Source organism: Marmota marmota, unplaced genomic scaffold (assembly GCF_001458135.2).
Source record: "Marmota marmota marmota unplaced genomic scaffold, marMar, whole genome shotgun sequence".
NCBI lineage: Eukaryota > Metazoa > Chordata > Mammalia > Rodentia > Sciuridae > Marmota > Marmota marmota.
In genome coordinates, this window is record NW_026000229.1 from 6456073 (window position 1) to 6482154 (window position 26082).

At 36.1% G+C, this 26082-nt stretch overlaps 1 protein-coding gene across 9 annotated transcripts in view; it reads right to left on the minus strand.

The window, feature by feature from the left end:
• The window catches only part of Peak1 (pseudopodium enriched atypical kinase 1), a 262298-nt gene that overhangs the window by 25214 nt on the left and 211002 nt on the right, over window positions 1-26082 (minus strand). For all 9 annotated transcript variants that reach the window (XM_048793226.1, XM_048793222.1, XM_048793220.1 and 6 more), the window contains 2 exons: window positions 15648-15841; window positions 185-930 (listed from right to left, as the gene is read on the minus strand). In XM_048793226.1, coding sequence (XP_048649183.1) covers window positions 185-930; window positions 15648-15841 — 940 coding nt within the window. The remainder of the gene's footprint in view (window positions 1-184; window positions 931-15647; window positions 15842-26082) is intronic.

The following is a 26082-nucleotide window of genomic DNA, read 5'->3' on the forward strand; positions in this document are numbered from 1 at the left end:
TCACTGTTATGTATAATTATAAAGCACCAATAAAAAGTTTAAAAAAAAGAGCATCCTCTGTAAGACAGATGTGCAATGACTTTTGTGGAAAACAGGAATTAGAGGAAAGAAAGGGAAGAAGAATAGTTCCCTCCCAATAATAGTTTTGGCTAAGATTAAAATGAGATTTATAATACTTTCTTACCTTAACTGCATAGTTACTAAGTGGATCTTTTGCATAGGAGGCAGTGTAGTAAACTGCATCACCTGCTTCACAACATGGCTTGTCACTGGTTAGCCTAAAGTCTGACCAGCTGTCCACTCCAAAACGGAGCTGGTCTTTCTGTCCAGCCATAAAGAGGTCTTCACATTTAATAGCCAGTTTCTTCAAGGCATCTGTATGAAGGCTTCGAATTTTACCCACTACTTCCTCCCGATTTTCAAGTCCTCGATAAAGTGCTTGTCTCTGTGGCTTCTGCATGCCTCGACTCTGTCTGCAAGAGGGACCACGTCTGCTGGACAGGGACTCCATGCTGTTGGAAAATCTGTCCTTAATACTGAGAGTGGTTAAGCTGGAAATGCTGTTTGCTGCGGAAGGGACAGGTCGCTCCTTGTGCAGAGGCCTCTCCAAGGAGTCATAAGACTCAATGTCCAGTCCTTTGAGTTCATAGCTGATGGAGGAACCAGCACTGCTAGCATCCCAGTTGGGGTCAATATCATAGGTGGGATTGGCCATGACACAAAGACTACTTTCCATGGATTTCTGGATGTCTTTGGAGATTGGCTCTGTATTAGCTCTTATGATCATTTTCTTTGGCAGTGGGGGTGGTGTGGGTTGGGAAGCATTTGGTGCTTCTGGGTCTGTTTTCCCTCCAAAGGAAATGGCATCATCCAAAGCTCCCTTGGGCTGCCGAGGATGCTTGGGAGGTATCATGGCTGCTCTAGATTGCCCTGTGTTATTTCAAAAGAAAAAAGAAAAGAGAATAATTAAGCAAATTTTCCAGATTTGTTTCATAATTGAAACTTGAGTAGAAATGAGTGAGGTAGCCACAGGGGATGTAAGAATTATCCAATGCTTTCATTCAAAATGGAAAGCAACTGAAGAACACACACCTGAACATTGAAGGCATGAGTCTAAGACTTGGTGGGAGTAACAAGTAAGAATGTCTCAGCATTTCTCTGCTACAGGAACAGGGCAGTAGTTTGCGTGATGGGCTTTCTTTTCAAAAAAATAATCCAGAGTCTGGGGTTGTGGCTCAGCAGTAGAGCGCTCACCTCACATGTATGAGGCCCTGGGTTCGATCCTCAGCATCACATAAAAATAAAATAAATAAATAAAGGTATTGTGTCCAACTACAACTAAAAAATATTTAAAAAATAATTCAGATTCTCTAGTCCTGCCCCCAAGAGTGCTATAATTCACTACTCCACAATACTAAAGAATCACAGACATTCAAAAACACTTGCATTGTGACAGAATAAAGATGATAGCATTTGTGGATCAAGAAAATACTTAGGAGCATTATTGAAAATAGAAATGAAACTAGCAATGGGACCACCAGACAGGGGCTCAAAAGATGCTATCCTGTTTTTTTTTTAAACATTGTTCCAATTTATAGTGTACATAGTACTTACCATTATACATTGTATACATATATGTATACAACAGGTTATATGCATAGTATTTTCCAATACATGAATATGATTGCATAAGCCTTATTATTTTATTTCACTGCAGAGATGGCTTTTGACATTGTTTAAACTGGTCTATGTAAAGATTCCTGTGATTATGGTCAGGAACAGCACAGGAGCAGTTACCTGCTATTTGAAATAGTCACTCACAAACTTTTATGTGACTTTTTATTTCGGGGGCATATACATTGTGATTTGAGAGATGCTGCTTTTGAAAATCTTTTATGAGCCCTAGTTATAGATCATCACACGGTGTTCATTCTGTTTTGTCTCTTGTGTTCATATGTTATTTTTTTTTTCTCTTATGTGGACAACAGTTGGATCAGAGCCCACCCTAATAACCTCATCTTAACTTGATTACACCAACACTCTATTTCCAAATGAGATCATGTTTACAGGTACCAGGATTTAGGACCTAAATATAACCCGTTTTTGTGGGGCGGGGGGCACATAATCCAATTCATATCATCTCTGCTTAATTTCCAACATAAGGATAAATCCCATGTGTGGGTTTGAAGATATCTTCAGGGCTTATTGTAAAATGTAAAAAGGACTTGTTTTTTAAAGACAGATACACCATGAAACTTCCATAAAAGCTCTTAAAAATTATAGTCATGTTATTAAAATGAGACCTGTACTCAAGATCTCAGAGTTAGAGCATAATACCTTGTTATGGATTGAATTATGTCTCCCCCAAAAGATATGTTGAGATTCTAATGCCTGATACATGTGAACCTGACCTTATTTAGAAAGAGAATCTTTGCCACCAGGTGTAGTGGTACACACCTGTTATCCCAGTGACTCAAGAAGCTGTGGCAGGAGGATCACAAGTTTGAGACCAGCCTCAGCAACTTAGCAAGGCTCTAAGCAACTTAATGAGACCCTGTTTCAAAATAAAAAATAAAAAGGGCTGGAGATGTGACTCAGTGGTTAAAAACCCTGGGTTCAATCCTCAGTTCAAAAGAAAAAGAAATAAAGTCTTTGCTAAAGTAATCATGTTAAAATGAGACCATTAGGATGGGGTCTAATCCAATATGACTGATGTATACATAATAAGAACACCACCTGTATGCAGAGAAAACAAAACAAAACAGAGAATACCATGTGATGAGTGAGGCAGAGACTGGAGTGATGCAGCTGCCAGCAAAGGAATGCCTAGGATTGATGGCCACCATCAGATGCCAGGGTTCTACCCAATGTCTCAGAGGGTGCACAGCCCTGCTGACAACACTTTGGTTTCAGATTATTAATCTCCATAATCGTCAGAGAATAAATTTCTGTTGTCTTAAGCAACCCATTTATGATACTTCATTATAGCAGCACTAGGAAGCTAATACATGCTTCTATTGATGATCACCCAAGAGTAGAAGGCAATGGATAGTTCTACAGATGAAGAATAGGGGTAGTGGATTGTTTTGTTACAATCATGTCCTTGAAGAAATATCAAGGGTAAGCACTAATGTAAACTGTGATTGTAATAATAATAATAATATATTTCTCACACATTTGACATTTTTCAAGAATACTTAAGAGTTTAAATAACTACCACAATACATGCAGCAAACCCAAGGATCTCCATTCTCTACCAATTGCATGTAGCAATATTTTTACAAAGAATAGAGTTACTTTAAATATAAATAAACAAAATATGTATATAGAGAAAACATGAAAGAATATGAGAACTCAAACCTTCAGCAAATATAATACTCAATAAATATTTCATTTTAAATGATTAAAAAATATTTAGTGTGAAAAAGTAATTAAATTCTATATGTACATATAACAAGGAAAGAAAGTAAATTAATAATTTAAAACTTTTAGGCTGAAGATTTGGCTTAATAGTAGAATGCCTGCCTACCATGCAATGGTCCCTGGGTTCTACCCCAAGCACCACATAAATAATTAAGTAAACAAATAACTAAAATTAAAAATTCCCACAAAGAAAAGCCCAAGACTAGATGGCTGATATATTCTATCATATGTTTAAAGAGGTATTAACACCAATGCTTTGCAACCTCTTAAAAAAAAAAAAAACACTGCCTACCTCAAATTCTATGGGGCCAATACTACCCAGATAATCAAACCAGATAAAGACATAATGAAAAAAACTAGAGATTATAGCTCTTATGAATACAGTTGGAAAAATCCTTACTTTATACTAGCAAACTGAATCTAGCAATGTTTTAAAAGGATTATATACCATGACAAGGTAGGATTTATTCAAGGAATGCAAGGTTGGTTAACATCTGAAAAATTAACCAATGTTCTACACAATGCTAACAGAATAATGGGAGGAAAGCCTCATGTGATCACCTTGAAAGATGCAGATATCAAGAGCTGACATCATATTTAATGACAAAAGACTGGCTACTTCCCCCTAATATTAGGAATAAGGCAAGACTTCTGCTCTTACCATCTGTATTTAACATTGTACTTGAGCTTCTAACTGGGAAATTAGGGAAGAAAGAATTAAAAACACTGGATTGGAAAAATGAAGTAAAACTGTATCTACTCACAGATCTTGTATACTGAAAAGCCTAAGGAATTCACAAAACAAAATACAAACAAACAAAATCTATTAGAATTAATATACCAGCTCAGCAATATTACAAAATACAAGACTGATGTACAAAAACTAATTGCATTTCTATATACTAGCAATGAATAATCCAAAAATGAAATTAAGAAAACAATTCTATTTGCAGTATCATCAAAAAGAATACAGGTACAGTGGCACATGCCTGTAATCCCAGCAACTTGGGAGACTGAGGCAGGAGAATTGTCAGTTCAAAGCTAGCCCCAGCAACTTAGTGAGGCCCTAAGCAATTTAGCAAGACCCTGTTGTCAAAATAAAAATATAAAAAGGGCCAGTGATGTGGCTCAGTTGTTAAGTGCCTTGGGTTCAATCCCTGGTACCAAACCAAACCAAACAAAAACACCCAGACTTTCAGAATAAGTTAACAAAACAAGACTATACACTGAAAACTATAAAACATTGTTGAAAAAAATGTAAAAAGAACTAAATGAAATTAATCATGTTATTAAAAATTAGTCACATTATTAAAATGACTAATTTTATACAGTTGATTTATGTTCATGAACCAGAAACTTGATAACTTGATATTGTTAAGGTGGGAATACTTCCCAAATTGATCTACAGATTTAATGTAATAACTATTAGAATCTCAGCTGGGTTTCTTGCATAAATTGAGAGGCTTGTCCTAAAATTTGTGTGGAAATACAAGGGAGTTAAGAGTACCAAAAAATACCTTGAGAAAGATCAAAGTTGGAGAATTCATACTTTCTAATTTCAAAACTTATTACAAAACTATAATAATCAAGACTATGTGGTGCTAACATAAGCACAGAAATATAGACGAGTGAAATAGATTTAAAAGGCCAGAAATAAACTCTTGTATTAATGGACAATTGATTTTTCACAAGGTTGCCAAAACAATTCCATGGGGAAAGAACAGTCTTTTCAATAAATGATCCTGGAATCCCTGGATGGCCACATGCAAAAGATTGAAATTGGACTCCTCTCTCACAGAATACACAAAATTTAAATCTCAACGTAGCAAAGATTTAAATATAAGTTTAAACAATAAAACTCTTTTATTATTATTATTTGCAGTGTTGGGGATTGAACCCAGGATCTTGTGCATGTTAGATGGACACTAGACCACAGAGCTATGTACCCAGCCCAATTAAACTCTTTAGACAAAACATAGGAATAAATCTTTGTGGCCCTGGGTTAGGCAGTGTTTTCTTAAATATGATGCCTAAAGCATAAGTGACAAAAGAAAAAAATTGTAACAGTGAAAGTCATCAAAAATTCAAAATGTGTATTTTTAAAAGGATACCTTCAAGAAAGTAAAAAGACAATTCAAGGAACAGGAGAACTATGTTCAAACTGTATATCTGATAAGGATTTGGTCCAGAATATATAAAGTAAGTACTCTTACAAAAAGATAAATAGCCCAATTAAGAATGGTTAAAAAAATTCACAGATATTGCTCCAAAGAAGATATGCAAATGGCCAATAAATGCATAGGAAGATGTTCAGTATCATACTCATTAAGTAAATGCAAAACATGATCACAATGACACCTCTTTCATCCACTAGGCTTGCTATAATAAAAAATCCAGACAACCATTGGTGAGGATATGGAAAAATTCAAAAGCTCATACATTGCTAGTAGGAATCTAAAATAGTATAGCTACTTTGGAAAACAGTCTGGTAGTGTCTCAAAAAGATAAACTGAATCAACATATGACCTAGCATTTCTATTTCTATGGATATATCTAAAATAAATGAAAATATGTCCATACAAAATTTGTATATGAATGTCTATAGCACCATTATTCACAATAATCCCAAACTGGACACAATCCTAATGTCCACTTTCTGTTGAATGAATAAACAAAATGTGGTATAACCATACCACTGAGTAGTATTCCACCATGAAGAGGAATGAAGTACTGATATAAGATAGGATGAACCTTGAAATAATTATGCTAACTGAAAGAAATCAGTCAGAAATGACTACATATTGTACTATTTCATTATAAAGCCATAGAGACAGAGACAAGGGTTACCAGAGAATGGGAGAAGGAGAAAATAGGGGAGTGATTGGTAATGGGTTTCTGTGTGGGGCAATGAAAATGTTCTGAAATTAGACAGTGGTGATAGTTGTAAAATTCTAAGAATATACTACAACTCACTAAATTGTATCCTCTAAAAAGGTGAATTGTATGGCATGTAAATTACATCTCAATAAGGCAAATCAACAATTCCTTCTTAGAAACCACCATGAATTGACTTTCAATCATATCTTCCCATTCTTCCTATTCTTCTGTACCCTTAATATCATCCAGGAGGTGGGGGTGTGGCATTCACTGAACTCTTCTTCTGTGATGCAGAGGCTTCCTTCCTCTGCTAATGTGAGAAGTCAGACCATGGTTTATTTACAAGGTGATTGAAGTATGCTTTGTTACAAGCCCTCGTTTTTCAGTTGCTGATCTAGAACTTCCAGGGATAAAGTGCCATGAAGAAGGTTAGAAGCAGTAAATTACATCAGCTCAGGCCCTGATCATCCTTCCCTGAATATTGTGACAGTCTTCTATCGTCACTCTCCTGTTTTGATTCTCTCACCTCTCTAGCTACTAGGAGATCTTTTTTTAAAATAGCAAAGCTGATCATGGCACTCCTCTGCTTAAAAAATCCTGCCCTCAAGATCAAATCCAAATCTTCAAGCACAGAAAGCAAGCCCTGCATGACCTGGCCCTGATGTACTTGTTTCTCTTATAGCATTTCCTCTTGCATCCTAACTCAGCTTGTAGTTTTCCAGCACTCTTCGCTACTTTATGCTTCCTTTACGCTTTGTGTCTTTGCTCATGCTGATCCTCTTCCAGGAAGTTTCCTATTCTTCTTATTTTCTCCCTGGTGCTGGGGGAATTGAACCCAGGGCCTCACACATGGTAGGTAGGCATTCTATCACTGAGTTGCACCCCTAACCCTCCTCTCATCTTCAAACATTTTGCTCTGGGGAGTGTTTCTTAACTTTACTCCTCCAAATTGGACTCTCCTTCCTGGGGACTTCAGACATGTCCCGTGAAGTGTTTGTTCTCTCTAAGCACTTATATCACTTGCCTTGAGTCCTTATCTGAATTCCCCACTGGGCTGTTCAACAAGGGCATGGACTGTGTCTCATTTATACAATCAGGACCAACAATTTAAGAATGGAATGGAGGGCTGGGGTTGTGGTTCAGTGGCAGAGCGCTTGCCTCAGCACCACATAAAAATAAATAAACAAAATAAAGATATTATGTCCATGTATAACTAAAAAAAATTAAAAAATAATGGAATGGAGTAAATAAATAAAAAACTAGAAACATAAACCTATTTCTGCCCATTCCAATGTGGGCCCTGGAAGAGGCTATATGGGTTGTCATTTTCTACCCATTTCTCTAAATTAGAGCAAACAAAAATAACTATAGACATGGGAAAACAGAAGATTCCAAATGTGCTTTTTTTCTTCCTTCTATTATCTCAGAACTGGCAAGAGAGATAAGCACTAAAGAGCTGCTGATGTGACAGACCTTATCAGTAGGGGTGGAAAAGAGCTGATTGTGCTATTTTCTACCACCTAGAGAATAAAGTTCAAACTCCTCAAGAAGTTGGTCAGGCTCTTTGTCTTATCCACCACTATTTTTTATTGACACTTCCATGTGAATCACTCATTTTCTATTATTTTAATATGCTTCATGTTTTTTAAAAAATATTTTTGCCTTAGCAAAGGTGTCTATCTTTGGCCCACCTCAATGACTCTTTTCCACTGAAGACTTCCATACTCTATACTTCCTGACCTCCAACTGGGAGCCATCACTTCTTCCCATGTTCTTTTAGCACTTTTTGATCTAATATAGCATTTGTTTTTTACATCCTCTCAGAACTTTGTGTGGTGTAAGGCTAGAAATGGATGTTGTACTGATGGATGGAGAGTCAACAGAACTAGTCATAATTCAAAATGCAAATGGGTAGTCAAGGTAGCAAGGAAAGAGAAAAGTAACATGGAATCTCTTCCCAAACTGCAGTACATGATCTCCTGGGAGCTAAGAGATTTCCACATGAGAATCAGAAACGTATGTGTTCCAAATGAAACCACAAACATTCCACACCCATTTGAGTAGACCAAGCCATTCTCCTAAGTCTAAAAGTGCTTTGTATCTTTCTTTCCTCCAAGAAAGATAGTTCTCCTGACTAAATTCCAATCATCTGGGTCAATGTTTTAAAAGTTTGGTATCTTAGCTGTTTTTATTTTAAACTTTTAATCCTGTACATTCCTCTCAAACTTCTGGGACCAGACACAAGTTCAGTTTTCAGTGGCCTGATATAACATTACATACTCCACATTTTTGTGGCATACCAGCTCTCTAAATAGAAAAAAATAGATTATGTTTTAAATCTTGTCTCGCTATATGCTAAAATAGCCCTTTAGGACAAATATGTTTGACTTGATCACACTCAAACCCTACATTCTTCTTTTTTGAGTTTCTATATTCTGCCTCTTTACTTTCCACTTAAAAATGTTTTCAGACAGATAAAGCCTTATATGAGATTTCAAAAAACAAATGATGAAAGATGGATGAAAGAATAATTTAATGACACTAATTCAAAATGGTGTTTAAAACACCTCCAGAAAGAGAATAATTGATATGGGGTTTTTATTATGTAAGGATTAGTATAATAAATACAAAAAATTTTAAAAATCTATAAAATAAATTTTAAAGATGACTGCATGCTGAAAAACTCAATAAGTACCTCATTATAGCAATCTACAGAAAGGCAAATATGATACACCAAGAAAAATCAAAACAAATGCTTATGACCAAATAACACGATGGTCATAAAATCCTAGGGATGGAAGGCACTTAATGAAGACCTGTTTGGACAGAAATAGCCTCTGACCACAGTTAGCTCCTTATTCCAGCAAAATAAGAACAGCATGGTTTTCTGGTCAATCTTCTTGCCTCTAATCATTCCACAAGTAGCTCCCAGAAAGGATCTTTTAAAAATCCTGATTGTGCCTTTATTCAGAATTCTTCAGTGACTGCTTCCTATAGGTAAAAGATACTATTTGTGACCCTTTCCCAGACTCCTCCAGAAGAAGCTTTCATTCAACTTTTAAATATATGGCAACTATTACAGGGACTCCTAAGAGTCCAGGCTATGTCTGTCCCTTCCAAAGATCAGGAATCCTCAAAGGCTGCACCAATATTCCCAGGATTTTGACTGGTGCTAGGGAGATGGTGTTCAACAAATGCTTGCTAAATTAAAGTACTGAAATCCCAATAAATGGATTATATCTTCCTAAATTGTAATTTTAATCTTCACTTTCTTTTTTTCCCAGGACTTAAAGACAAGTACTATAGATAAGAATGGAAAAGGAAAGATCATCTTTGAACAGGGAAATATGCACTGCAGTTTATAGATATAAAAGTCATGTACTACCATTGTGTACCAGCCTTGTCAAATGAATTGGGCCTCTACTGGTTGAACCCAGCACTTGCTGTATCATCCCCTAGCAGCAAGCATCAGAAGCTTAGGAAGAATGTTCTTAATCTATCTAGGCATTATTGGGGTGCTAGTAAACATAATCAATAATTGGCAAGCCATGAGGGACATCAACTTCATACCAAACTATAAAACAAAGCTGACCTCCAAAGATCACTCAGGATGTAGCCTCACACAAATAGAAAGACCACTTTAAAGAATGTCAGTGGTGTAGCAGGTGAAAGACTCATGTTTGTATGGTCCCACTAATAAAAATCTCTCCAAAAACAGAGATTATTTATTTGAGAGTAAGTTATTCATGTAATTTGAATATTGCACCTCTGCCAACTAATTCCAGGATATGGGAAACTATTTTTAAATGTGAATGCAGATAACTTAGACACATAGTCTATGATTTCTTTTAAAATAGAAATAATTGCAATTGTAGGAAGTACAACAAATGCTCAAACAAATGTTCAAAGATGTCAACCTCAGTTTTTTTTTTAAACATACAGATAATCTAGAACTGTACAATTAGTTAATCTTTGGTTCAAATAATTAACTCCGTAGTGTGTGGAATAATGTCTGTTCGATAAATACTTGTTGAGTGAATGAATGGTAATATACTATTCAGAATGGTTTATAAAAAGCTGGCATTTATAATGACATTATTCTATAATTATGACACCAAGGCCAGTAGTGTAATGACATTCATATATATATTCTGGAGACAGAATGTTGTTAGGTGTTTTCTTTCAGAGTTAGAAGGGTGTGGTGTTAAAGACATGCTCAAATAAGTAAAATGAGAAATGTGGGTAGTTTCTTGTGGGGACATAATTCTCTAAGTAGGATACTCACAGATTAAGTCCCTCATTAGGAAAAAAGTCATCTGATTAATGTAGCATATAAACTGTGACCTGAAATTTTCCTACATGAATTTTCCTGGGGAGTCAGATTTCCCTCATCTGGAAATCTTCAAAAAGTTAAATACAACAGTAATTTTTAGCTCATTCATTCAAACATATTCTTAGCACCTCCTATGTGTTTTAGATAATGTGCTAAGTTGTAGGGATACAGAAAGAGGAGCAAGACAAAAATCTGTCAAGTAGAGGGAGACTGGATAAATTATTTTAAAAAACAATGTATAGAGAGTACTTAATGATGAAGTGAATGAAGGAGAGCTAAAGTCACCAACTTATTTCCAATAGAGTAGAACTCATTACATGCTCCTGATTTTAGCATGCTGATAAGGTAGTCAGATATGCCACATAAAAACAATAAGTGATCTTTCTCCTAAACATTTTGAGATAGACAGAAGAAACATGAGGAAATGTTGAAACTTTTGTCTTTGATAAAGACAAAAATATTCTATCATTTCTTTGGAAACTTATTTTGGATGACTGACACCCTCTAAAATCCAGTTTGGGGAGGACTAAGGTACTGCAGGCCAGAGTTTGTTCAGTGATCTCATGTAACGACTACCCAGAGTATAGCCATCCCTCTTTAAGAGGCAGCCTTCAAAACGAGTTGTCAAGTTGCCTAAGGACCAATACGATTTTTATGTAACATGGAAGACCATCTAAGACTTCCAAATCACTGATTTTTTTAAAGCAGTGCTGTCTGATAGAACTTTCTGGGACAGTGCAAATGAAATGTGTTTTATAGCTGCACAGTCCAAGTCCAGTACAGTAACTACTAGTCACATGTGGCTATTGGGCACTTAAATTTTGTCCATGAGACTGAGGAACTGATTTTTATTTTTAAAATATTTTCATAGTTGTAGAAGGACACAATACTTTTATTTATTTATTTTTATGTGGTGCTGAGGATTGAACACAGTGCCTCATACATGTGAGGCAAGCACTCTACCACTGAAGCACAATGCCAGCCCTGGTTTATATTTATTTTTTAATGAATTTATATTTAAATAGCCAGATGTGGCTAGCAGCTATTGTATTGGATAGTGCAGCTCTAAAACCTAATAATCCAATTATGAATAAAATAAACTCTGCTTTATTTATGTCAAGGAAAGGAAAAGTGGCATCAAATTAGCTTTGGAGTACAACTCCTAAGGTCAAGACAAATTATGGCTGCCTAAGTCAGTAGCTTTCAGTGGGAATGGTTCAATCACAGCTCATGTTGCACTACAGTGGCATAAAAAGACTGTTAAAGTTAAAGGTCTAATGGGAGATTCTGAAGGAGGGTCTTCATGTTCTACTCCACTGAGTTTTTTTTTTTTGTTTTGTTTATTTGAACTTAGTTTTCAGAACTATACAAGAAATGTGGGAAGCACAAAACAAATCCAAACCATGTCCCTTTGTTTTGCTATGACAGGTAGATATTGAGAGACTGGCTGCTATTTGTATGTTGCTGCTATTTGTCATCTCTTTTCTGGTCACCATTAGCCACTCTGGCAACCTGTAGCTTGTTCTGTGTTTCATACCTTCAGTCATCAGTTGTGTGGGCAGCCTACAATATTCTGGTTTTACATTTTATTGTCCTATTAATTTGACACCATCTAGTAAACATTTTTAATCTCTTTCACTTCATTTTACATTTTCTGGTCAGCACATCCAACATATTTAAAGAAGAAAGATTATATTTAGGGGGAGAAATAAAGAAGCTTCACAATTATTAAGAATATCTATATACCAAGTACTTTTACTATTAATCCTACAAAGCAGATGATACCATTCTTCATTTCAGATGAGGAAACTGAAGCTCAGGGATTTTAAAAGCTGGCCCACAATCATGCAGGTGGGTAGTGACACAACTATGATATGAACTTGAATCTCTCTGACCCCTCCCAACCCACCTTTTTTCTTGCTGTGTCACACTGCTTCTTAAGCCCATTTTACAGTGTAATTTTTCAGAAATAAACAGTCTTAGTTTTTCTAGTCATCTTCTGCCTTATTAAAAAAAAGGAGTAGAAAAGAAAGAAAGTGGCTTTTATGACACAATTCTGGAATATGTGAAAGGATTTACAGCTATTACAATGAGAAGTTTTTGATTCCTTTCAGTTTTTAAACACATTAAAAAAAATTTTTTTTGGCTTCATGAAATGCTGTTTATTTTTCTCTTCATCTCAAGCCTGTTAATCAGGCTTTCAGACTCAACTGGTGTGGCAAAAGGTCTGCCATTGTGATGGTCCATGTGCAGAACGTGGGTGGGGACTTTCTCAGTGTTATAGTTTGAGTGCGTGGTACACCCCAAAGGTCCTGTGTTAATGGAAGAATGAGCAGAGGTAAAATGACTGGATTATGAGACCTGTAACCTAATCAGTCCATCCTAGTTTGAATGAAATGGGTGGTTACTATAGGCAGGTGGGGTATGGCTGGAGGAGGTGGGTCATTGGGAGTGTATCCTAGAGAGACATCTCCGTGGCCCCTTCCTCCAAACACATACATTTTTTAAAAAGTTACCAGAGCTTTAAAATTATAAAAATGTACTCTAAAGGGGTGGTTTAAAACTGCATGCAAATGATTTGTTGAAAGTATTACAAAAGGCAAGTTCCAAATGCCATGGCAAGTACTTAGGAAAAACAACAACAAATTAAAAAACAAAAATCCCTCAGCTTGTAGAACTGAGGGAGTGAACCCTATCCATTGCCTTTTCAAAGAAGCAACTAACTATGTGTTAAAGTATATAACTACTTAGGCACTTAACATTTTATGGGCATCACATACTTTAAAAAGTAAAACAACAGGTGGAAAGAAAACTACCTTTTTGGTAGGGTATCTATAACCTTATAATTTTGCACTCTAAGTAACCATAATTGTTTTTTTTTTTTTTAAATCTTTTGTATTTTTTATTTTTGGTAAAAGGGATTGAACCCAGGGATGCTTAACCATTGAACTACATCCCTAGTCATTTTTTGTTTTTTATTTTGAGACAAGGTTTTCCTAAGTTGTGGAGGCTGGCTCTGAACTTGTGATCCTCTTGCCTCAGCCTCCCGAGCTGCTAGGATTACAGGTGTGTGCCACTGTGCCTGGCTGTTTCTTAAAATCTTAAATTTAGTGTCTGAAAGACAACTTTAAAAAAATAAACCCATCATAGCCCCTTCAGTCCTTTAGTCCTTTATGTGAATTTACTTATTAAGAGTATTTTAGGGCTGGGGCTATAGCTCAGCAGTAGAGTGCTTGCCTAGCATGTGTGAGGCCTTGGGTTTGGTCCCCAGCACCACATACAAATGAATAAATAGAATAAAGGTATTGTGAAAAAAAAATTAAAAAAAAAAAAAGAGTATTATAGTCTAGTGGCTCTAACCAACGAGGTTCCAATCTTGGTTCAGTCCTTACTGGTTTTGAGACTTGAAGGTTCTATGCTTCATTTTCTACTTCTGAAAGATGAGGACAATAATTCTAGGTAATTGTGAGGATTGAATGAGATAATATATATAAGGTACTGAGAATACTCTTGGAAATAATGCTGTATTTTTTCAACCTGTCTTTGTAATTGAAAAGACAATGAGATAAAATAATCATTTTAAACTAATTATGGTTAATGAAAATTTAAATAAAGATGCCATAAAATATCTCACAATTAATAAGAAGTCGATATTTTCCTAAGAACATCATGAAAGAAGTTTTGGTATAGTAAGAATATCTATCATATAATTCCTAATATATTATGCTGAGGGCATACAGTAAGAAAACAATAAAACTTTCATCTTTTAATATGTTTCATAAAATGTAAAAGAATGGGAAAAGTTCAATAAGCTATTTGACTAAAATAATCTATTCAAACTGGAAAATGGTAACCAGAACACTCCCTCAGTTCTACCCACCTTGGGTAAACTGTAATATATTTTACCCTACTCTCAAATCATATAAGGTTTCTGGAACTTTATAATGGAAGTCTTTTCCTTATAGGATATGGGTTGGTATGACTGAGTTTCACAAAAGGAGATATTAGAATATTTATCCTATAATATTGGTTCAACATTTTGGCCTTCTTAAGGACTTCCTTACTTCCAAGTACACTAGCTGATCTCCAAATGATTTTTCCTTAAAATAACTTGATGGAGGAAAAAGACAAAGAAGAAAAGAGATGAGAAACTTGGTAAAAGAATGCTTCAATGACATATGCCAGCTGTTTTCAAACAGGGTTTAATGATATATATATATATGACTGCTTAAGTATCCCTCAGGTCTGTTCACCATTCCTTTTGCAACTATCTCAGTTGAGGCCTCCTTTTTTCATCTCTTTCTGTGGTTCTGCAATAGTATCTCACTACCAGCTTTCCTGCTATCACAGAATACATTCACATAGAGCAGATTGCAGAGAAGATGTTTTAAAACACAAATCTAGTCATATTAGAACTCTGTTTAAAACCCTTTGATGGTTCACTATCACAAACAGCAAAATGTTAAAGGTTTTGGACAGGCATGATATTATCTAACTCTTCACCTCACATTTCAACAACACTAAATGGTTGTGGAACCCACAGGCACCCAACTATTTTGCATCTCTATGGTTTTGCTTATATAATTGCCTCTGGGTTGGAATATTTTCTTCCTTTAAATCAGTTAAATCAGTTCAAGAATTATCTCCAGGAAGGCATCTTTTGACACACTTCTCCATGTAATATAAAACATATCCTATATGTATCTCTATAATTGTATTTACCACATTATACCAAATTCATTAATAAGTTCACTTTGTCCCATGTGAATGCCTCAAGGCAAGGACCATGTTAGTATCTTTAGCACAAGGCACAGGATTCATGTTAGTGGGTGTATAAGACAAGCCTGGTAAATCCTAGAACTTTTTTAATATTTTATCAGATGTGAGTTAAAATTTATAACTCCAATGGTCCAACTTTTGCTCCATGGAGCAATAAAAATCATCTCTCCCTGAAAATAGAACATTTGTCTAGTACATAAAAAGGCAAAGTTTAAATTATATGATTTGTACTTACCTAAGTTGCTGTATGTTGCACTACAAGGGTTCAGGTCCATAGGATCTGAAGTGTCTTCTTTTTCCTCTTCCCTTTCCAGGTCAGGGGTGGGCAGTGCTGCTGTGACTGAGATGCGGCCCCCGACATCTTGTTTGACAACAACAGTTCTTGGATCCCGTGGAGAAAATTCTTCTGTCACTTCATGGGTCACGTGACTGAAACAAATCAGACTACCTGTCACACTGGTACTCAAAAGTTCTGTTAAGAGCTGGGGTGGGCTGGGAACATAGTTGGTAGAGTGCTTGCCCTGAATGCGCAAGGCCCTCGGTTCAATCCCCAGCACCACAAAAAAAAAAAGGAAAAAAAAAAAAAAGAGCTGGGGTTGTGGCTCAGTGGTAGAGCATTTGCCTCCCATGTGTGAGGTACCAGGTTTGACCTTCAGCACCACATAAAAATTTTAAAAAGAATTGTATTGCTTCTAAAAAAAAAGTTCTGTTAAAATTTACATATACTTCCCATAAATGTAAATAACTAGTCCTACAGTCTCAACAATGGGTCATAAGCTCCAATATACTTGTTTGAATACACAGAAAAGTGCTACATCCTGTCTATTACTTTATTTTTCATGATTCATACATATTGAGAATCCAGTTTGGTAGAGAAGATATGGTAAACTCAGAGAAAACTCCATAATAACAGTCAAGGAATAGAATAACTTTAAAAAAAATATCTATTTTTTAGTTGTAGTTGAACACAATACCTTTATTTTTATTTTATTCATTTATTTTTATGTGGTGCTGAGGATCGAAACCAGGATCTTGCATGTGCGAGGTGAGCGTTCTACCACTGAGCCAAAATCCCAGCCCCAAGGAGTAGAATAATTCTTAAAGGCAGGAGGTAGCAATGGTGAGGCAGAACTTATTTGGTTAAAGAAAATTATACTGACATATGTAGTAAAACACTTAGCCTATTTACTATACTATATTTATTATCTATATGATAGTATGCTAATACTATAGTAAATAACAAATACTTTATAATATTTTCTTTACTTAGGATATGGTATACACTAAAGTATTTACTCAAGTACTTAATAAAGCACCAGGGATAAAGTTGAAATTAGACTATGCAAATAAGGAGTTGAAGCAACTGTTTTGGTAGGTAAACTGAAGCCAGGAAGGTCTTATTGTTAGGAGGATAGAAGCATTACCCTTTGCTTATATGCATGCAGCAGGAAAGGCAGACAGAAAAGAAAGTTCTGCATTCTAGATAAGCTCATTTATTAAAATGAATCTGAAGCATCTTCTGGCCACAAATCAGTATGACCAATCTTGTCTTATCATTGCTTGCTCATTTACTTATATAGCTACCTCTTCCCATTCTTCCCACTCTCCAAATGCCAGAACTGTGCCAGTTCCATTGCTATGAATACAAGAGGATCAAGCTGTCATGAAAAGCTGGTGCAGAAAACTGGTCCAGTTAAAATAATCTCAATGGGTTGGTCAATAAAATAAATTCAAAATCAGGCATCTTCAAAGGTTTCTGGGTTTCTGAAAATATATTCCTAGACTATCACACTCATTAGCTCTTATTCTTGTTTCTTTGTGAGCAAAGAGAAAGAAGGAAAAGAAACATCTTATGTATTAGTACATATTACTTCTGGATTTTCCATTGGCAAGAGTGATGTTGACATTTATAAGTTTCTTTAAAAGAGGTACTTTGTTGACCATGTATCATCAGAACATAAATTACCTACATATTTAAGGGAGCAGATCTGAAGGACAAGGAGTACCTTCTTATCAATATTTCATTATGAAAATTATAATTATGCCTGAACAGAAAAATAAGCCTTGAAGTCTGCTGGATATATAACTTCAAAAGTCTTCTTTCAAAGTTGGAAGAACCAGAGGTCTCTCTATACCAGCAGCAGGCAATGAACTGGAAGTTCCATTATGGAATCCAGCTCATAGGGAGAGTGGTGAGGTAGAAGCAATCACTCCACTATAGTCAAGGGTAGTCTGTGTAAAGGAGGCCTTACATGGGAAAGCAGGCTGCCTCTTCTCAATGGGCCGCCTTAGGTCATGAACACAAAAAAGGGTTGGGATTGTGGCTCAGTGGTAGAGCGCTTGCCTAGCACGTGCGAGGCACTGGGTTCGATCCTCAGCACCACATAAAAGTAAATAAATAAAATAATAGTATTGTGTCCAACTACAATATATGCAATATATATTAAAATATATATATATTAATATATATATTAATATATATATATTAATATATATATTAAAATATATATATTAAAAGGACTCCACACAAAGCAGGTATCTCATGATATGGAACACCATAAAATCAAGGTAACAAAGGGCTCCACTCTCCATGCATTAGCAAAGACAAAGCAAAGCGACACTTCGAGACATTCTCAGAGGGGGCTGGGGTTGTGGCTCAGTGGTAGAGCTCTTGCCTAGCATGTGTGAGGCGCTGGGTTCCATCCTCAGCACCACATAAAAAAATAAAAAAATAAAGGTATTAAAAAAAAGACATTCTCAGGCATCACTTAGCATCAAGACTGTATATCATGAGTAGTTATCAGGATCTTCAGGAGAGAGTAAATGTTCTTTGCTGGGCAAGTCAATATTAAACCCATTCTAATTTCAAAGCAATAAATGAAGTGATTTAAAAATACCAGTTCTCCTTTGAGAGGAAAAATGTTAAAGCTCCAGTGATTCTCTTCTAGTTTTAGTGTCAGCTTTAGAGATTTCCTAAAAAGCTGTTTTGGGGTTCCTAATTTTTGCAATCTTGCTCTTACCATTTTTATTCTTTCCCCAACCTCCTGATTATTACTAAAAGAAAGCTCTCCTTTGGATTTGTCAAAAAGGTTGGTGAAATCTTCAGATGTCATGACTCCTTTCTCACATGTCTGTTTTCTTCCCAAGCAATAGGCTATTTGCAAGGAAGTTCAGTTATTGTGAAACTCCTGAAAGAGCAGCTGCTGTTAGCCTACGAGGAATTCCCTGGGCCTGCTCCACATGTATGTAACACAGCTCTGTGCTCTGAAGGCCTTGGCAAAATACAAATGCTAAAAAGCATGAAATATAAAAGACTCACCCACTGTACTCACTCACACAATTCCCCATTAAAGAAAAATTTCACAGGGTCTTCTTGAATCTGTTAATCATGTTCTGAAACTTTGATGAACCAAAGAGTCCACGGTGTTCTGCAGAGCTACAAGTTGGGCAGGCTATAGGAAGAGTTTGAATTCTGCACCTTAACATCCACTGCACCTTGACCTTTACATTAGGGGTTTGGTCTGGGAAACGTGCCAAATTACTCTAGGGAGCTAAGCAAAGTGAAAGCTAGTTTTATTAACTCTTTGAGGATCAGGATAACAGAGCCTACATTCTAGATGAAGATCAGTGTTTACACAAATATTTTAAATAAATGTACTGGGATATTAAGTCACCAGTTAAAGTAATTGTCAACTACAAAGAACTATGCAAAAAGTTGATAAAAATAAAATCATGTGATTTGCAAATGGATGGTAAAATGTTTAATCTGCATTTACAGTTACAGCAATGTCCAACAGGAGTACAAATTTTTTAAAAATGCATCATAATGATATGTCATGTCCTAATGCTTGAAGGAAGAACAGCTCTATGTACAATTAGAATAATAACAGGAAAAGGGAGAGAGAGAGGTTCTGAGAATTCATACTTAGGTATGGTAACATGTTAAGACTATGAAATGAAAAAGCACTGAGAATAGCATCACAGAAGGTTGACTTAGTTCCCATGTATAAAACTGTAGATAGAGAAAAGAAAGTAAAGTCTTACTATTAAGTTATCATTAGGGATATTAATTTTATAAAGGAATTTAATTTTTGACCAAAGACTTTGTTTTCTCTTCAGACAAAACCCCAAAAAACGTAAATACTAAAATGATACTTAGCAGACACAGGCTTTATCTCTAAAAAAGTGTTACACCACCATTTCACTGGGAAATGTTTAATGTACTGGAGAAAATACCAAAATGGGAATCAGAATTGGGTTTTGTTTCCCTATTACTTTGATCTTCTAAACAAACTTGACACCACCAGAAAGCAGAAATGGAGAAATGGAGAACACATTTCATCCATGGGTCAGATTGTAAAAAATTCTTTAAATGAAAATTATAAGAATTTCTTATAGACTATATTTTAGCACATGTCTTAAAATAATGACCAAAAGAACCATATTTATTTTCCAGGGTAAGTACAATTTGATCCTCATTACTATAAAGCAGATCTATTAAGTGATAAGTGGCCCACGAAGAGGAAGTTAAAGCTTTTATAGCTCTGCTATTTAAATTCAAGTTGAAGTCCTATAATGCAAGGGGAAGGTCTGCAATCACTACAGTGTGTTGATATCTAGGTCCTTAATTTTCAGGTTGACTTAAACCCTAAATCCTTACTTAGCCTCCTCTTTACCTGGCTCCTCAGCAATCATTCTGCTTTCATAATAAAAAACAAAATGCATTTGACTGTACAGGAAGCCCTCTAAATCCCTGTGTTCCACATCTTCGAATTCAGCCAACCTCAGATTGAAAACATTAACAAAACAACATAATTTTATTTATATAGCATTTACATTGTATTAGATTATTATAAGTAATCTAGAGATGATTTAAAGTCTACAAGAGGGTTAGGGGTAGGGTATATGTAAAATGCCACACTATTTTACATAAGGGACTCAAGCATCCAAGAATTTTGATATCCATGGGAGATTCTAGAACTGATTCCCAGCAGATGCTGAGGGATGACTGTACTTTAAACTCTTCAACCAACTTTAATGACCAGTTTTTAATTGCAATTTGGTATGTCTGACCTGACACTTAAAAACCATGTAATAATCTCCACAAAGACAACACCTTTATGAACATGTGGAAAGAATGTAAGGTGTTCAAAGGAAATAGTAACATTTTTACAGATTTGTCTGTTATGTAAATGAATCCCTTGGAAGGTTATATCTCATCAGTCTGCAATATTCATTCATAATTCAAAGCTACAGAAGCAATCTCCTGTGGGAAGCTCACTTGGCTTACCCAGGTGGTAGGATTAATCATTGCACCATCAAATGAAATAATCCTTTTTTTTTTTTCCTGGCAAATTTATTTAAGACAGATTTTTATAAAAATTCTGTTAAATGTCTGCATGTACTTTTTAAAAAGGCAAGTCAAATTCCACGTTAGAACAGATTAAAAAGACTTTCATGCATCCAAATATTTCCACAATTTCAGTTCAACTTTATCTTCAAATTCACCCACCTTGATTGAGCTTCAGAAGGGACAGTAAATGAAAGCAGATTTCTACACAGAATATCTGCCTCTTGGGGCAGTTTTTTTTTTTTTTTCTGGTACCCAAGGGTTCATTGAGCTACATCCCCATGTCTTTTTATTTTTTATTTTGAGAAAGGATCTTGCTAAATTGCTTAGACTGACTTTGATCTTGTGATCTTCCTGTCTCAGTCTCAGAGTGGTTGCGATTATAGGCACGTGCCACTGGGGATTACCATTTGCCAGCTCTCTTCAGCAGTTACACCTATCTATACATGCCCAAGACCATCAATAAGCAAATGTGACTTTTAAAACCTTCCATTCTCCCTAAAAATCAGACCAAAGTACATCAGAAACAAAATTTCATGATTTTGTTACTGGTCTCCTGAGCTGCATATTCTGGGGTTGCTGGGAATGATGGACCTTTGTAGAAATGGGATCTATATCAACACACAAAGGGAAGAGCTCAAAGTTATCAAATCCCACACCGCCGGAAATCTATTGGAAGGGAGGAAAAAAAATAAAACCCATCTATCTCTTTTTGTCTCTCTACCTCTGGGACCCCCTGCCAATGTGACATTTCTTAATCCTATCTCAGTTTCCAGGTTATCAGCTTGGTTTTCCTAAACTTTCCAATCATTGGCATTCTCAGGTAGAAAAGTGTTGTGTCCACTGATCACTATCAAGCATCTCCAATTTTCTACTAAGCCTTCTGTAGTCTTTAAATGAAAACGTCAAACTTTTCATCCTGAACTGAGATTAACCTTTAACTGAGATCTGATGAGTTCCTGGTAATATGTCTAACATAGTCTAGAAAAACAAAGGTAGCCCTTCCTGATGTGAATGAAGTGGCTTGGTCTTGGCACGGGGACGACTGGCAGCCATGTGCAAGGTCTTGAATAGACTATTTTTCTAACACTGCTCAGATCCACTTTTTAAAAAAAACAGGCATGATAGCAAATTAAAAAAATGTCTTCATGGTACCAGACTTCATGACAGTAAAGTAGATAAAAATATAGGCCACTGTAAATCACTGTCATACTTATAATACTAAGAAAAATTACAGTTTTAAAATCCCGCGAAATACAAAGTCAGATAACATCTGTGCAAATTAACAGAAAAGATAAATTAATTTTAAAAAAGAGGTTGCCATTCTCAATCAGAGGGGTGTAGAAGTAGCTCCTCAGTATCCCATTTCAGCCTAGGCTCAGTCTGAAGAATGCGGTGAAATATCAATGTACATTTCTTGAAAAAGCAAAATCTTAGAAGAAAATAGCCACAGCCCTTACCAACAGGACTAATCTGGGGAGAAAAAGGAGTCCTGAACTTTTCCTATATGCCCCAAAGCACTGGAGAAGCAAGTCAGCACGCCTTTTCCCACTCTTAATTTTACCTTCCTCTATCCTTTGAGTCAGAAGCAGGGAGATGTGCAAGTACACTTACCTCTCCAAAACCATGTCAGGCTCCTTGAAGGAATGGATGTAGAAAGGGAATGGGACCTAAAATACTCAGAACATATTCCTACTCAATCCTGAACAAGTTGTGCACTTTTCCATTTAACTCACAAAAAAAAAAAAAAAAAAAAAAAAACACCTCAAGAAGTAGATGCAATTATTCTCATTTTACAGACGAGAAAGTGAGATTGAAAGAAGTTAAATAAATAGCCTACGATCACCTGGTACTTAGATGATAGTGTAGAGATATGACCTGATACTAACCAGTTCTAATGCCTGTGTTTTTCTACCACATAGTGCCATAAAGCGAGCTTCGTACATTGTAGAGACTCAATAAATGCTTAATTATGAAGTCAAAGAAGTAAATGTCTTTGAAAAGAGTGTATCTGAGATTGAAATATGAGGTAATAATGATAATAGATGTGTTCTCCTTTGTAAAATCCCAAACCAACAAACTAAAAGTCATTATTTACATTGCAAGGCAAATTTTTTTAAAATAGAAAATGCTCCAGTTTTAGAAAGTTTGTAAATATTTGGCTTCCTAATAATAATCACCTCCACCACTACTCTACATTTACTGAGTGCTAGGCATTGTACTTACACATGTATCTTCTAACAATAACACTCTAAGGGAGGCTTGTTATTCCCATAATAGCGATAGTAATATGTAAAAACTTACATAGTGCTTATTATGTGCCTGTTCTAAGTCATGTTTTTCAAAAGTGGTACTATAGACATTTTGGGCCAGATTATTCTTTGTTGTAGAGGGCTGTACACATAGTGGGGCATTACCAGCATTTCTTGCCTTTATTCACTAGACACTGGAACCACTGGCTGCATCCTCAGTCATGACAACCAAAAATGGCACCAGACATTGTCAATCCTTTTCCTTTTTCTAAACTCTTTACATACATTCAGTTAAGTCTTATAACAACCTACTAGGCAGGTAATGATCTGTGTTTTACAAATGAAGAAATTATTATCTAGACTGGTTTAGTCACTTGCCTTGGATAAAGCAGCAAATAGTTAGTGGAGCCAAGATGCAAATACTACAGATGAACAATGAAGTCTGACTTCTAAAGAGCTGTAGATTCTGTTTCTTAGTTTATAGATGAAGAAACCGATAAGTGGAGTTCAATTAACTCGTTCAAAATGACGCAGTTAATAAGTGGCATAAGCAAGATTCAAACTCAGGTCTGGGTAACTTTAAAGTCTATATTTTAAATTATTATGACAATGGTTATCACAATTTAAGGAACCTCATAATTACCTGGGAAGCTCATTTAACATGGAAATTCTTAGCTCTCACCTCTAGGAATAGATTTAACAGCCCTGGAGCATGGCCAAGGAATACGAATTTGTCTGCCCCAGGAGCTTCTGATGTAGCTAGTCCCAGGACTACACACCAAAAAACTATTTTTCATTGCCTCCTTCTTCCACAGTGAAAAGGGCAATAAGTACAGAAGGAACAAGGTAAGAAAAGTGATCAGGAATATTTAAAGTAATGGAACATCATTCCTCAGAAGTGATATAAGCTGAAATGGGGAAATAAAATAATTAAAATAGGCTGATGGGAAATTCATAATGGGCAACATCAACAACAACAAAGAGGGAATAATGGAGTTAAGACTTTGGAACCATTCATAACCTTTTGATGTTTATTCTTAGAATAAGATTATACACACTCATAAAATGTTAGGAAATGAGGATTGGGCCTAGCATGACATTTGTGATTTTTGTTGTAAGTCCTGGCTGACTGAAGACCATTCTAAAAGTAAGAAACAACATCTGAGATACCAGCAGTAGGTGTCCTAGCATGCAGTAATGTCTCAGTTATTCTATCAACAGAGGACAAAGGTGAGTATGAAGGACAGACCCCTGTGACTAAAAACTGCTATAAGAGGAACCACAGTGCCTATACCTTCTAACCATTCTGCCAAGAACCTCTTCCTGAAATGCCTCTTTTTCTCTGCTTTTCCTCTGTTCCACAGCATCCATAGATGTTCATGGCCACCCAGAAAGGTCTACAGGGGCCTCTCAATGGGACTACATAAATGTTTTCACCCTTTTTTCAAAGCTTCCAGGACACAATCTTTCAGCATCAAGTAAGCCCATCTATTCCAAACTCAGTCTTCAAAGACTATTCCATCCTCTATTATCCATGACACTTTACTATTTGAGGGCTCTTCCTTTTTAGAACACCCACGTAGGGGACTGAGGACTATAGAAAGCACCCAGTAAGGGGTGTTGGCTAAATCAAACTAGGTGGCATTTGGGAAAGCAAGCACTGGAGAAGGTCACCAAGATCTGTATCCACATTCCATCCAGCAGAACTACCATTGGAAAAAGGAATCAGAAGAGGTTCCAATGTGGAACAAGTGAGTGGGGCTGGGGAATTCTCTTTCCACAAGGAAGAGAGATGAACAGGACATCTTCCTAGATACAGAATGGAGCTTTAATCATGTACCAGATGCACAGAAAAGCCAGCTAGTTGATTCCTAAGGTTATTTCACCCTGTGAAAATTAGAGATGTTGGTAGAGAACTGATCAGTGTGCCATAGGTAATGTTATTTTGTTTTTTAGGTGAAACTTTTTTCTGATATTAAGAGATCATTGTTCTAGAGATACTACATGAGAATAAACTATTTGTCCTAAAATTAAGCCTTTAAATACCAACTGGTGACTCTAATCAATACTCTATTGCAGTTATATTAAATGATCACTTACTGAGACCATGGCCTAGAGGCCTGAAGACATGCCTAGATATTAGAAACTCAAATTTAATTTCAGCTCTGCCACCAATGTTACTCTGTCCATGTCTCCCATTATTTTTCTGTAAACTGGGTATAGAGACATTTATAGGAGTAGGTATTAATTAGGACATTCACACAAAGTGTTTTCAAGAGAGTGAATAATTGTGCCAGTGGTACTTGGAGACTACTTGACAGGTCAATGAATCAGTACACATCACCATGGCTCTTAGTGGTCACAGATGTGCCTTCCTATGCTCAGGATGACTTTAACAAAGGCCTGGAAGACACTAACAGACTCAATAATCCCCACCAATAGTGCAACAAAAACCACTTAGGGGTCCTGACTGCCTCTGAAGTCATAATTTGGCTTTGTACCTACTTGCAGAGTGGCCCTGGGAGTATTAATGATCCTCTGTCTCTCTCAATTCCCTATCTAATAGGAAGGATGCACTGTCAGATCTGTTAGGACAGCTCTGAAATACTAGGTGGGAAAGTGTAAGAATTACCCAAGTACTGCTATTTAACTTCGGATTCATTAGGGAGTGCGCATATAAAACTGACCCAAGTAGGGAATTTTCAGTTTGATTATTCATTAGGAGACTCTAAGCAAGTCAGTTTACTTCTCTGTAGCTGTATCATCCCCCAGATGAAAAGAAACATAAAGCTGTTTGAAGACCATACCCATCATGGCGCAAGTACTCTTAACCATTCTGTATCACTCTGTAATTAGGATGAAGTAAGATAATTATCAGTTTCCTCTACAACAAGATTATTTAAAAATTCAATAGCAAAGATGTAATCTAGTTCTAGGAAAAATATGTCCAACAAATGTAGGTATAATCTTTATGCATGCTGATAGTCCAGAAGTTTCTTTAGAGCAAAAGAACATCTGCTCAGGAGAGCAAGTAGCCACTTGGAGGCTATTATCTGTCTCCCATAATT